The sequence below is a fragment of the Acomys minous genome (assembly GCF_964271855.1).
Source record: "Acomys minous genome assembly, chromosome: 2".
Classification (NCBI taxonomy): domain Eukaryota; kingdom Metazoa; phylum Chordata; class Mammalia; order Rodentia; family Muridae; genus Acomys; species Acomys minous.
Window position 1 is genome coordinate 96,855,779 of NC_140484.1, and position 15,114 is coordinate 96,870,892.

The window sequence follows — 15,114 nt, forward strand, 5'->3', positions numbered from 1 at the left end:
TACTATAACCCCTCAAATTCCACTCAACGAGTTCTTTCTTTTTCATTGTTATAAATATACAGGCATTCATGTATGGAAGCTCTCCCTGCCCCCAAACTCCCCAAAACCAACCAACCAGGCAAGAAAACCCACTGAGCTCCTTATGTGCATGTGTTTAGGCATGGCCACTTGGAACTCACCACTAGAGAAAATTCTCCTTTTCAGCTGTAATTTACTGCCTGTAGCTCTTGTGAGATTTCTCCCATCTTCATTGGCATGGCCACTGGTGTTGTCATTATGCAGGTCTTGTTTAGGCATCCATATTGTTGAGATGTAATGGATGCAACTTCCTTATCACTGTCTTGATAACACTGTTGTGCTGCAGGTATCTTGGTCCTCTGGCTTACAATATTTCCACCCTTTCCTTTCCAGTTTCCCATAAATCTTATATGTAAAGGCTGCATTGCACATGTGTCAGTTGGGACTAACCACCCCATAGTCACCTATTCTCTGCAGTTTGTAGAGTTATACATCTCTGTAATGGTCTCCATTTGATACAAAAAGAAGCTTGGGGAGGGGGGGCTGACGGGTGACAGCTACACCTATCTGTGAGTATAAGGAAAAGTAGAATAGTTAGAAATTATATTGATTTAGAAAATTTGGTTGTAGGTTATCCTCTAGGACAGTGGTTCTCAACCTGGAGGCAGTGACCTATTTGGGATCACTTTTATTAGGGGTCACCTAAGACCACCAGAAAACATATTTACATTATGATTTCTAACAGTTGCAAAATAACAGTTATGATATAGCAATGGTAATAATATTTTTGGTTGGGGCATTGTCAAAACATGAGGAACTGTATTAAAGGGTCCCAGCATTAGGAAGGTTGAGGATCACTCCTCTAGAGTTCATGACCTTTCCAGTCACTGGTAGATGATGAGTCTCGAGAAACACACATTTTCTGTCTTGTAAGTCCTCTTTGAACTCTTCTTCAGTTGACTATCTTAGGTTAGTCTCCTCTTTAATCTTGAGCTGGGATCTCAGAAAACAGAAGGACTGGTTATCATGCCTCTGGAGTGACCATGATTCATGATGTGTGACCATATCCCAGCTCATGCTCCAAGGATGTTCACTGTCAAATTTCTTTGTGTGTATATCATTTCACCCTCTGGTGGACCACACTTCCTTTTCACAAGGTAGTTCTTAATCAGGCATGGATATCGTCGAATTAAATGCTGGTGACATTTCTTATTTACTGCTTGGTGTATATAGGCTATGAGGTTGCTTGGGAAAGATAAGAAGGGAGAAAAAGAAAATGGGGTAGGGGAAAGAGAGGGCAGAGGGGAATGGGGGAGATGGAGGCCCAAAGGGTTCTGGACTTGGTGTAGGAATTAGAGACGACATGTGTTGGTTTTTATGTCTGTGTAATAAATATCACACATAGAAGCAGCTAAACACTATACAACATAATCTCACACTTTCTTGGCCAGCAGGGATTAGCTGGATCCTCTGCTCTGAGTCTTGTCAGGGAAAAGGACCCAGTTTTCCTCACATAGAAAGTTCCAAGGCTTCTGCACTTAGGAGAAGGTATTCTTGTTCATCTCTTCCCATTGGGTAGGTCTAGGCTACAATTGGAATGATTCCACAAAAACTTACAAGGCTGTTTAGTCTTCATTGTGAGCAACTAAGAGGTGCGACACTGATCTATTAGTTCTCCCATAGATTAAGGAACTGCTGGGTTATTTCAAGACTGTCTCTGTCTCAAAAACCGGTTTGGCTGTAGTCCTTGGACCCCCTTCCCATTGTACCTTTGTGCCTTGTGTGGGGGCAGATTTCCGGCCTGCAAAGACATCTTTCACCAGATACTGCGCATTGGCCTTGAAACCTCCTATTTTCCACAACTAGGAGCAGAATAAGCCGTGTGGCTTGTATATCATCCAGTCTATGGTATTCATTCATGGCAACAAAAAAGGTCACAGTCTGAGGTATCCCATTCTCATGCAGGCTGATAGGCAAGGGGTGCACCTTCAGGTTCTGGCCATGTGGCCTCCATTTTGCTCTCATACACATCCTGATATCCTCTGATATCAGCCATAGATTCTCAAGACTTATGTGTCTAGGTCCATCTCCCACTGGAAGTTACCCCCATATGTCAGCTCATAGCATGATGATTGGTCACCTCAGTTCCATGGATGGGACTGAGTCCAACCCAGTCACAGAAACCATGCATGATCCTGCATACCAGTATTACAGATCTTAGGGTCATCTTGAAATCGGCTGCCACATAAGGATAGCATCTGCCCTTAGAAATAATTCAATATGGTACTCTTTTTAAAAACAGTGTCACTTCTAAAATTGCTGTAGGCTTATCTGCTGGGTTGAGGACTATGATTGCTGCAAACCCTATTCATTTAACTTTTTCTTTCTTTCTTTCTTTCTTTCTTTCTTTCTTTCTTTCTTTCTTTCTTTTTTTCTTTCTTTCTTTCTTTTCCTTTTGTGGGGGGTCAGGATCGAACCCAGGACCTAATGCTGACTTGTTGTATTCTTTACCATTGAGCTACAGCACTAGCCCTGCTCTGTTGCTGTAGAAAGTGCAACTTAGCTGGCTCACAGTTTTTGGAAAAGAGTATCTTTCTCTGGGTGGTCTGGGCTGAAGGCATCTGCAGACATGGAGTACTATGACCTCTGGGATTTCCCCTGTCGAGCATGTTGAATGTGTAACCACTTGAGCACTGTGTAGGCAGGCATAAGGTTATTGTGTAGTTTACATTCTGAATTCCTGTCTAAATGTTGTGTGTAAACTCTGCTCCCCAGTTGTCCCCCTGATATACCAATAAAGCAGCTTAGAGCCAATTGCTGAGCAGGGGAGAGAATTCGGCTGGATTTCCTGCTAGCCAAGGGAGGAGGAGTTAGGAGAAGTAGTGGATTCAGCTAGGGGATTGAGCCAAGGGTAGAGATCCAAGGATGATCAGGAAGAAGGAGCTGGAACTGAGGAAAGCTGCAAAGTGCAAGTATTGCTTGAAGTAAGACAAAAATAGCATAGAGGGTTAAGAACAGACTTAAACTGCTCAAGATTGTGTTGTGGAACCTTGTATTCTAAAAGAGTCTCAACTATTTGTGTGATAGCTGGGTTAAGAAACAAGCTAAGAGAAACAAACACTGTTTTATAAACATAACTTCAAGAACACTGAGCACAGAAGTCTGAGGAGAGTGGAGGTGAACCCAAGCCTCAAAAAGAGTGCTTCTAAGAGGCCACTGTGCATCAGGTGAATTTGCTTCTGCCCTTTCTACAGTGCTTTCCCTGTGCCCTGATAAGGAGCTTGCAGAAATCACATACCATGTTGCCCTCACCCAACCTGCCTCCTCTATACACACTTTTCTGGCAGTTCAGCCTGAGAGCTATTATGGTTAGAGACACAAGATTCAAAGTCCCGAGACTGGTAGTTGTCATGTAATGCCTAACAATGGGGGTGCTTTCCCATACAGGCATCATCAGGCCACCTTGTTCTTGAGGGAACATCGTAGTAGTCCACACATAGTTACACAGATATATGCTGGACACTCCATGTTGACTCTTGATACAATCAAGAGTCATAATAACCACGGGTACACAAATTTGTTGCCAGAGGAACCAGTCTGCTGCTTTAGAGTAAACATTACTTATGACCAGATGTGAACATTCAAATTATCATGAAGAGGCTGGAGGTTTAGCTCAGTAGTAGAACAGCTGTGGGCTTAGTTGCCCAGGACTAGGGGGGGGGGGGGAAAGAAAAAGAAAAACATTAAATATGTAGAGGAGACATCATCACGTGCCATCTAATATTATATTCTGTACATTGTTATCTCTGCTGTGGCAAATGTAGCTTGTAGCACAGCAGCTTTGCTTGTGCCAGAATTCTGTAGATCTGAAGTCTTGTATTACACCATGGCGTTATAGAGCTGTCATGTCATTATATGACAAAAACCTTTTAGCTCACTGTTGCAGAGGTCTGGCACTAAGCAGACCTTGTTGAAATGGTTATGTGCTTGCTGTATTGATCTATGTGGGCTGCCATAGCCAAGTATTCAGAGCTGAGTCCTCAGGAGTCTGTAATGTCCTGTAATATCCTTGGTCTGTAAATGGCCATCGAACCAGTGTTCTCTCACATTTGTTTTGTGCGGACATCTATGATATCTCTTTCGTTGTTATAAGGAGACAACTCATACTGAATAGCATCTCACCACACTCTCCTGAACACTGCCCTTGGTGGTTAGCTCTGTCTGGGAATCTCCTTTAGGACACACATGCCCCCTCGATTACTGTTCTAAAAGTGAGCTCTATTGAGCAGGCCAAGCTGAGCTTTCTGACTTTTGATACTATGTCCAAACTCATCAAAGATTTGTGCCGCTGAACTCTGCTGTCTATTGTCACTGTCCTGGAATGGATCCCAAGACCACCTGATCTGGGGTTCCCATTGGACTCAAAGCCTTACCATGGGCTTGAGTATATCTATTGTGATGGAAAATGTCTGTCAAAAGGACCAGCTCTTTTAAATTGCTTTGTACTTTCCGTAGAAACTCAGGGATGGTGTTGACGAAGAAGGGAAATTAAAGGAAAATGCTTCTAATGATATAAACACAGGGTTTGACCTTTAGAAAAGGAACTATAAATGCGCTTAACATATTTAATATGTTTGGCATGATATTTCTCCAAGTTTGGAAGTAATCAGACTGGTAATTGGCAAGCAGGATGGGTGGTGGAATGTCACTTCTGTGCCTTATCCCAGAACTGTCCATCTCTGGGTGGGGTGGGGTGACCAGGAAGCCATATATAGTATGTCTACATGATCATTTCAGTGGACTCAGAAGCACATTTTGCTGTGTTGGGGGTGTGGTCAACTACTTGATTGCCACCGCCCACAGGATGCTATCTAGTGTTTTTCTCTCTCTGTTCCAGAATAGATGCTACATTTAAATCTTATTTTATAATGGCCAGTGCTGTGCTTTGTACATGGTTTGGTGGATCTTGAATTAGTACAACATAAGAAAAGAAAGGCTCAAAGTGGAACAAACACCAGGAATTCTGATGTGTACCTGCAGTTTCAGCTACCTGAGTTTCTGGGGGTGGGGTCATTAGATCCCAGAAGTTTGAGGCCAGCTTCAGCAGCACAGCCTCTGTATCAAGAGACAGTGACCCAGACAGACAGACGAGAGGAGAGAGAAAGGGAGGAGAAACAGGGAAGATGCTGAAGGTGGCACTTGTAGCAGGCAGCCCTTGAAGTGTGTGGGGATTCCTTTAAACCTAGTGTAGAATTCAGCCAAAAACGATATACGCTCTATGCTTGGCATTTAAGAAATTGTTAAAAGTGACCATTGTGTTGGATTAGTGGGTTTGTTTTTCCAATGGTCATGTGAAGTGGGTTCTCAAGGCTACTGAGGTTGGTGACTGTAACTGCTGTCATGGGCTTTTTCTTGATTCGGTGGGGACATGGTCTCAGATTAATTTTGCAGACCCAACAGTGAAATGTGGCATTGCTCGGAGTCACTTCCAGGGCCCCCAGGTGCTCTCATACTACCTTATGTCAGGTTCGATGTAATTCTAGTTTCACAGGGTTTAAAGTTTTTAAATTATGTTTTTTTTTTATTTAAAGCAAATAAACATATCATAAAGGTTACCATTACAATTAAGTTACACTTCTTGAAATGAAAAAATTGTGGCACATAACAAAATCTGCCATTGTAACTATTTTAAGTATGTCATTTAATGTACTTAATGACTAGGTAGTATTCCAGATCTTTACCGTTGCCAGGTAGAACTATGTCCCTGAAGAAAAATTTTTACTCTTCCAGCCTTTCGTAACTCTAATCTCTTTCTTCCTATGCAGATGTTTTACACGCCTCTTGAGTGGAGGCATATGATAGTCCTATTGTGAGTCCTCAGGTCACTCGCACAAGACCTTCAGGGTTCACGTGCGTTCTTTCTTACGTCCTGGGTAATATCCCACTGCATGTGCGCTGTATTTGTCTGCCTGTCCATCCGTGGGAGGAGGGGTTGATTATACGTTGTGGCTGCTGTCATACTACAGTGAACAGAGGTGGCCTGTTGGAATCCTTACTTTCTGTTCTTCGGGGCAGAGGCCCGGGAGTGGTCATACTGACTATTTTCCAGTGGTGACGCCCGTGGCATTTATGGTATCCACAGTGCTGAGCTCCCACATCATTGTCCAGTCCCTGAACATTCTTGTCAGCCCCAAATCATCCTCCCCGCCTTGCTCACTAAGCAGTCAGTCTCCATCTCCTGACCTTCCAGCCACAGTAGCTTTCCACGATCTGTCCCTATAGTTCTGCTATTCTGGCCATTTCAAATAGACTTATATGCAATTTATAGCCTTAATCTTGGTCTTGAAAATAATTTGCAACCGTGAAAGAGTAGAAACAAAATTTAAATGATCTTTAAATACTCATCAGTCAAATTCAGCATAGTTGGATCTTGTCAACCTTGTTAATCAAAAGTCTCTTCACTAGGGACGAACAGAAGTATGTGAATCGATACTGGAAAGAAATCCGAGTGGGCGACTTTGTCCGTCTTCGCTGCAATGAGATCATACCCGCGGACATTCTGCTGCTGTCATCCAGTGACCCTGATGGGTTGTGCCACATCGAGACTGCTAACCTGGATGGAGAGACTAACCTGAAGCGACGGCAAGTGGTCCGTGGCTTCTCGGAGCTTGTAAGTGGTCTGCATTCTCAGAGCACCACGGGCATCTGTTTCCCCTGTGAGCCTCTGTCGCTGGGCATCGGTCTCCCTGGCGAGCCTCTGTCGCTGGCCTGGGCCACTTTTCCTAGCAGACAGACACTGAGAGTCTGATAGCGGCTCTTACTGCCTAAGCTATGGCCAACCTGATGCTGTGGGGATGGGGTTTTTTTCTGACTGATTTCCAGGGTACACTTAATGAGTTTCTCAGAATGATATTTAGACTTTGAAGAATTGTGAGTGAACGTTCTGAAACAGCGTTTACTGAGTCATTGTGTCAGGTCACCAAATGGCAGCATAGAAGAGTCACGGCCTGTTCTCATGTAGGTTGGGAACATTATCTCTTCAAGGGACTTTTTTGGTTCACCCTCAAATCTTCTAAAGTTGAGTTCTGCCTCAGATGTGTTACCCAACAGCTACGAGTGGGGTTGAGTGAGAAGTAGGAAGGGAGGTTTTAGCCACGAACAAGCTTGGAAATGCAGAATCTCCAAGGGGGGCTTTCCCACAGGTGTGTGTGTGTGTGTTTTTTAAAGATTTATTTATTATGTATATATAATGTTGTATTCTCATGTACATCTGCACATAAGGAGAGGGCACTAGATTTCATTATAGATTGTGAGCCACCCTGTGGTTGCTGGGAATTGAATTCAGGACTTTGGGAAGAGCAGCCAGTGCGCTTAGCCTCTGAGCCATCTCTCCAGCCCCCGCCCCCACAGGTGTTCTTAAGAAATTATTGCCCCTTCTAAGTCTGCTAACAGCGGGGGGGGGGGGGGGGGGATAATGAGACACACATCTCCAGACATCAGGAAATGTCTAAAAGGAAGTAGGGAAGCCTCCTCCTCACGCTACCCACTCTACCCTGCTTTGCTTGTCTGAGTCACTCATTCCGGTCTGGCCATTGCATGTACTGAGGATGCCTTGAAAAGTCAATCAAGGACGGGGTCCTGCATTTAAGGGAGGATGTCACTGGAGATCTCTTCTGCCACATGAGGCCCATCCTATCCACACCTCCAGTAGAGCTCTTTTGGGGCCTAGAACCAGGGCTAATGGGGCTGCTTTTAGCAGCTGGCTTTGTTTGATAGTTACAGAGCTGAAGGAAGGCACTGCAGACATGGCAGGTGCCGTGGTTCCTTGATGAGGATTGCTGAGGGGCTAGGAGCCCTGCCTCCCACGCGTGCAATGTGTTGCTATTTACTTCACTCACTCCCATCAGTGGCAGAGATGCCACTTCACACTCCACGAAGGCCACCGTGTGTGTGTGTGTGTGTGTGTGTGTGTGTGTGTGTGTGTGTGTGTGTGTTTAAGTGGAGTACTTATCCCAGGCCTGAAAAGCTACCAAGCTGGTTTCTTAGGGTCCTCCATTCAATTTCTGGCCTTGCCTGATAATTATGCTCTGCTGAATTTGGTAGTCATGAGGGTCCACCAATGCAGGGTGGTGTGTTAAGTAAGTCTTGGCTGTATGTCTTTATGTCCAGGTTTCACCTGGACCACTATGTCCCAGAACATGAAGCCTCTGTCTCCTCTTCTTCCTCCCTCCTCCTCCTCTTTCCTCCTCCCTCCTCCTTCTTCTTTCTTCTTCTGGGTGTCTCTGTGTAGCCTTGGCTGTCCTGGACTCACTTTGTAGACCAGGCTGGCCTCTCTTCTTTGGGAGACAAATATGTGAGTGGGGAACTAACACTGCAGCATTGACAGCTATAAGGGACACAAGTCCCTGTCCACTTCTCACTATCTCACTGGGAAGCAGGATAAAGTGGGATGGAGTACAAAGAGCAGTGTGTAGAGGATGAGGCAGTATTGGAGGCTGGTGTGGTTGCTGCCCAAATGAGCAGACTCCTGTACCCCAAAATGTTTGTAACATTGCCTAAAGCCTTACTCCTGTTTGACCAGTAAAAAGCCAGCATATCTGTGCAGGGCAAGTGGGATAGATGTGGCTAAAGTTCGAGGGCATGTGCGGCAGAGGTTCTTGGGAAGGGTAGCAGTCAGGCATGGGAAGAGGATTTCTCGAGGAAAGAGGAAGAGGAGAAGGAAAGAGGCCACCATGGGTTAGGTGGAGTAAGAAGCACATGGCCATGGGCAGCGTGGATGGAGGATTTGGCCCAGTTGAAGAACATTAGCAAGTATTTGGGATTATAGATGGGAGGTAGCTTGATAGAAGTTATTAGAAGCAGATGGCATGGGATTTTGGCAGAGAGATACGGAAGGTAGTTTAGGGATTACTATCTGTCCTGCCCCAGGTGAACCAAGGCTATTTTAAAACATAACAGGTGTCTCTGTTTTTATTGATTGGTTGTGGGTTAGAAAATACCACTGTAGTAATTATAGCCTAATAATAAACATTTATTAGGCCATACTTCTAAATTAATGACAACAAGGCAACTTAAGTGAACAGGTGTGAGTATCAGAGGTTGAAGGAAAGATGATGATATGCAGAACCAGGGGTAGAGTGTCTGCGTTTAGCTAGGTGGGAGGGATGGTCTCAATACTGACTCCTTAACTCTCAAGAACTTGCTCACCTCATATCTTTACTCTTCAGCTTCTGCAGTCATCTAAACCTCCCGCCCTCTTATTTCCCAACAGCAACTGTGACACTTCCCAGCTATATCATGCTTTGCGTAAACAAGTCAGGTGAAAGTAGGATGCTTAAGATTCGAAGATGGTGTGATGGCCTATATTCACTGGATGGGGTTTTGAATCACCATAGAAACAAATCTCTGCGAATGTTGGTGAGGGGTTAAATGGTTCATTGAAGTGGGAGACCCACTTTAACCCCATGGCCTGGGGTTCTGGACTGAGCAGAAAGGAGAAAGCAAGCGGAGCACAGGCATCCATTAGGCTCCACTTCCTGACTGAGGATGCTGAGGGACCAAGCTGCCTCCTGTGTCTGCTACCATGACTGTCGAGAGTGCCATGGCAGACTGTATCTGTGGAATGGCAGAAGTGGGTTTCCTCATGACAGGAAAAGTAACTAATGCAAATAGTTGTTCTCTATCACCCTCTAGGGACACTTGAGGAAGGAAGTAGAACTGAGCCATACTCTAGTCAAATTGGGCCAAACTAACACCTAAATAACTCCCACTGTTTAGTAACAGTTTCTTTGACAGCAGCAACATTCTTCAAGATGTATGTACATTTTGGTTTTCATATTGATGTATTTTTTCCACTTTCAGAATTACTGTGTATACACTATAATTCTGAAACTCATGAATTTTTTTTCCAGTATGGAAAGTGAAAAGCCTTTAAAAAAGCCGTTGACTTTAAAATGCCCAACAACTGAGAAACCATGGCTCTTCATAGTAGCATTACAATGTAAGTTCTCTTTATTTAAGTTTTTTTTTTAAATTAAGTTACAGAAACATGAATAATGGACCATGGCCTGGATCTTGATTCATGTCAGATTCAAAGCAATATTTTACCAATTTGATAGATAGTAAATTGGAAACTGTAGACTTCAGGAAAACTTAAAATAGAGGGGATTTATATTTGTATTTTATAAGAATAATAGCTGACCTTGTCATTTTCACAGGGCATGAGTATATCATTAGAATCCAATCAGGAGACAAGTCATACATGATTACATCAGAGAAATTTTTTTTTGTTGTTGTTTGGTTGTTTTTCAAGACTGGGCTTCTCTGTGTAGCCTGTGGCTGTCCTGGATCTCTCTGTAGACCAGGCTGGCCTCAGACCCACAGAGATCTGCTTGCCTCTGCCTCTTAAGGGTTGGGATTACAGGTGTGCACCACCACACTCAGCTACATCAGAGACAGTTTACAAAGGATTTTTGTGTGTTCTTGTGGCATTAGTAATGGAGCACAGTGTACTGCACTCACTGGGCAGGTGTTCTGCCTCAGAGCTAAAACTCCAGCACAGACATGAAGCAAACTTAATGTGAGATAGGCAGAAAAGAGGTAGAGGAGTAGCTGTTGCAAGTAGCAGGTCTAGGACACCACTTTCTGCTCAGGAGACTGCAATAACTTATGGGAGGGAGGGACTACTGAGGGGCTCTATTCTTGGAACTTGATGCAAGTCTAACACATCGGGTAATAGAGAACGACCAAGCTTGGGAATTTGCTGGACACTGTTGGAGGCTCTGATCACAGGCCACTGGGGAGGCTACACTCTATATTTTGCTAGGGTACCGAGCCCTGGCAGCTGCAGTGAGCCATACTCAAGATGGGTAGATGTCTCCTAGACAGTTGCCCCAAGGAGCCCTAGCCTTTGAATACAAGAGGCAAGGTGAGATTGTAGGTAGAAGCAGCCTTGCTTGGGATGGCTAAATCCAGGAGAAACTTGAAGTGAGCCCCCGAACCATTCTCATTGTCTGTCTATCTGTCTGTCTGTCTGTCTGTCTGTCTGTCTGTCTGTCTGTGTCTGTGTCTCTCCCTCCCTCTCTCCCACCCCTCCCTCCCTTCCTCCCTGTCTCTCCCTCCCTCCCTCCCTCCCCCCCCCCTCTCTCTCCTTTCTTCTCCTTCCCCTCTCTCTCCCTCTTCCTCTCACACACTTTCCACCTGGAGGTAATCCTTTTACTTTGCCACCTTCCAACAGCGCCCTCTACTGACAAGATAGAATTTAGCATCTCTCCTATACATTATACATGTTAGATAAAATGTTCATCTGTTTATAGAGACTGTAAAAAAAGAAAGTACTGGCTCATCTCTGTCAGGCCTTGTAATTTCCAGAAAAAGAACTAACTCATGTCTGCCAGATGATGCTCCTGTTGGGGCCTGAGGTTGGAAAACGTGCCCATCCTTGGCTGTCAAGGGATGCTTTTATGAAGAAGGGCTTGAACCTACTCTGAAGACTAGAATGAAGGTTAAGATGTTATTTTGGAAGCTGCTAACCTGTACTGCTGGCTCACTCAGGAATTTAAGTTTTATTCCTTCTCAAGTCTCTGAGGGGCATTGAAGGCCAGATAGTATAGTTTTACAATCAAGTTTAGTTGGGTAGGGGATAAGATCATTTTGGATCAAGATAAGGAAGTTAAGTTATTAGAGTTGAGATAGGATAGAAACTGAATTTCATTCAGAAATTTAGACCCAACAAGACAGGGAAGACGTTTACTTCAAGCTGGACAAATACCAATAGCGAAACCACTATGAATGTAACATTTATAGAACTGATGATTCTCATGATTGTCACATGATTCTCCCTGCTGTATGTAGTTTGTTTTATACACGTGGAATAAAATAAATGTATTTTTAAAAAAGAAAAAAAGATATTAGGTCTCCATTGCAGTCATACAGACTTACACACAATGTGAGTGGTAGAAATGTGCTTATTTGATCGAGTATTAGGTACAACTGAACATAGTTGAGGGGCTGTGAGATGGGCAGGAGGTGATGGGCATGCCCCACCCAGTCCTGATATAAAGATAAGGATCCAGACAGGGCGGATGGCTCCATCACCAAGATAAACATTTGGTTTAAACCTTGGAGTTGACTGATAGCATCCAAGAATTCAGAAAGGTATCCCAGAGCTAAAAATTGCACTCAGGTTTGTGAGTCACAGTTATGCTGCTCTCTTAGGAGCCAGACCTTAACATACCTTTGCAAACATTATTTTTAAAAAATTATTATTTAAAAAAATTACATGCTTCAAAAATGAATCCTTTGAAATAATGACCATCCCAGTGTGTTACCGGTGTGAAATACAGAAGGCAAGGCACAGATTCTGCCTACCACCTTTTCTCATCCTTGCTGTGGAGCAAGGAGTGCTGTCTGAACTGTCAGGGAGGGGTCAGAATCATTCAGGCTTTCTCTGTGTTTCAATCCCTTCACTGAGACCTGCAGGCCTGGCCTGAGGCTGTATCGACTCCTCCTAAGCCCAGGAAAGAAGTTCTAGTTCACCTCTGTTAGTCGCCTGGGCAGCTCTGCAGAAGCAGGCAATCTCTAAGCATCTCATCCTATACAACACTCTCCTTTGCAAATTTTGTTTCATTCGACAAATAGTTATTGAGCATCTGTTAGGCATCAAAGCTTCATGTATCAAAACTAGATGCATTTTTCTTCTCCTGGTGCTCGTATCGTCTTTGCAAATAAGTGAACTGGGTAGATGGTTGAAGTGGTAAATGGAAGGTGGAAATAACAAAACAGAAGTAGAGTCATGAACCATAGGGTGGGGTTGGGCGGTTCAGATGATGGTGAGAAGAGGAAGGCAGGACAGTCCAGGAGTTTCCTTTGGAGAATAGCTCTCCAGGAGTGGTTTCTTTGTCAGTTTGTTTTAGCGAAGGAATGTGTTCTGATGGTTTTTCTTGAGTGGATGTGTCCCAGTTGATAATAAATTTCTATTTATAAGTGGGTGTGAGTGTATATGTTTGTGTTTGTTTGTACGTGAAAACGTGTGTACATAAGTTTGTACAAATACAGGTACACAGTACAAGTAATACATTGTCTTTTCATGTGATAATTTTGCATAACTTTTGTATTTTATTTCATTAATTAATTTTTATAGATAAGGTGTTATTACGTAGCTCAGGTCAACTTCAAGCTTGTGATCTTCCTGCTTCTGCTTTTTGTACTGCTAGGATTACAGGCATGCACCAGCACACTTGACATGCATTACTTTTAAATTTACAGAAAAATAAATAATCTTTATTTATTTATTTACTGATAACACCATCTTCTAGAAACAGTAGATCTCTAAGATAATGTGAGGAACAGTGCCTTCAGTCTTGTCATTGACATGGCCGTGATGGCCAGCCATTAGGTCAGTGTGCCCAGACTGTCCATCCACTACAAGGTGACTACAGAACACTCTGTGGCTTGTTGAAGGGCCCTGCCTGGTGTCATTTGGGTCCCAGATGTTTTGGGAGCAGAGTGCTCAATAGGAGGAAAGTTATCCATGTCCCCGGAACCATAGCAGAGGCCAGCTCACTGCATTTTAGTTACAGCCATTGTTTCTTAATTCTACAAACCTACCCCTGCATTTCTTCCACATGGTCCTGTTTAGTTTGTGTGTGGCCTCCAAAAGGAACACCAACATTTAGTCCCACATTTTTGGTGAGTGAGTATCACCCATCCATAGGTAGAGGAGATGGAAGTAGTGAGAAGCAGGGGGCACATTTGACTTTCCTGATGATGGGACTATAAACCAGACCTTACAAGACATGAGACTGACTTCAGAAAACGCTGTCATCTACTCAAGTGTGTATGGGACCACGATATATCTGACAAGGTTGCATTTAATAGTGACATGAAATCAGAGCCTTACACTTTATTTATGCTAATGAGTGACTCATGTGCTGAAGAGTTACTTAAGGCCCCCTTGAGAATCTTAACTAAGCTGAGATTGGAACCAAACCAAACTTCTCTTGCCTTTCAGATTCAGTAAAGCAATTTTTAGTCACTCAGTGTACGTGTCAGAATGCCTTACTCCCCACTGTTCCTCATCTACTAAAGGCCAAGAAATGTGGATGTCATTGACTGTGATGAGAAATGTCCTCCCCTGGGCTTCAAGGAGCAGTTACTTAGCAGCATCAAGTCAAAAGCCCATAGGTTAGGAATTGGCCCAGAACCATTTAAAGATATTCTCTCTCATCTGTCTCTGTATCTGTCTGTCTCTTTCTCTCTTACTAGCAGGTACTTAGGATATATGGATATATGAATATATGAATATATCTACATCCAGGAATCTACTGTGTCTCCCACTACAAGGATTCAACTAAGCAAAAATGTTTAATTTAAACATTGTCTTTGAGTTAAAAGAATAAATAATTCTTATTCACCTGGACTGGCTGACTTTCACCAAGGGCACCTGTCATGGGCTGAAAGTAAGCTTTTTTCATTGTGTTGTAAGAAGGGCTAAGTAAGGTCAACTTCAAAGGCTTACAGACCCAGGCTTGTTTTGGACAAAACATCAAATGGTTGGCTTGCTCATCCGGCCTTTATCAAACATGAGGAGCCTTGACCACCAGGCAGGAAATTCTCTAGGGCAGACTCTGTGTCTTTGCCTTGGCTCAGGGAGACCCTGTGAGCTGTTGTCATTTCACTTAGAAAGGCTGGAAAGGTATTTTGTAGGGTCAGATTCTGAGGCTAAAATCAGACTGTCTGTCCCAGCATTAAAATCAAAAGTTCCCCCAGAGGGAATGGGAAAGAGGCTCTGGAGTTCAGTGTCATCCTCAGCTACCTAGTGAGTTTGAGGCTAGCCTGGGCTCCTTCGCTTTCACTGGAACAAATGCTTGAGATAACCAACTGGTAAGACAGACAGGCTTCTTTTGATTCATAGTTTGGGAGGTGTCAGTTCATGACCTGTTGGTTCAGTAGATGTAGTAGGAGTACAAGACTGAGTAAAATTACTCACCCGTTGTCAGGAAGAAAAGAGGGAGAGGAAGGTCTTGGTGGTCCCACTGTCCTCCACTGACCTAATTTCTTCCAACTGGCCCAGCGTCTTAGAGATTCTATCAGGGC

At 43.7% G+C, this 15,114-nt stretch overlaps 1 protein-coding gene across 4 annotated transcripts in view; it reads left to right on the forward strand.

Moving 5' to 3' along the window:
* ATP10A (ATPase phospholipid transporting 10A (putative)) overlaps nt 1-15,114 on the forward strand; it is a 177,638-nt gene that overhangs the window by 83,014 nt on the left and 79,510 nt on the right. For all 4 annotated transcript variants that reach the window (XM_084801201.1, XM_084801200.1, XM_084801198.1 and 1 more), the window contains exon 3: nt 6,484-6,688. In XM_084801201.1, coding sequence (XP_084657327.1) covers nt 6,484-6,688 — 205 coding nt within the window. The remainder of the gene's footprint in view (nt 1-6,483; nt 6,689-15,114) is intronic.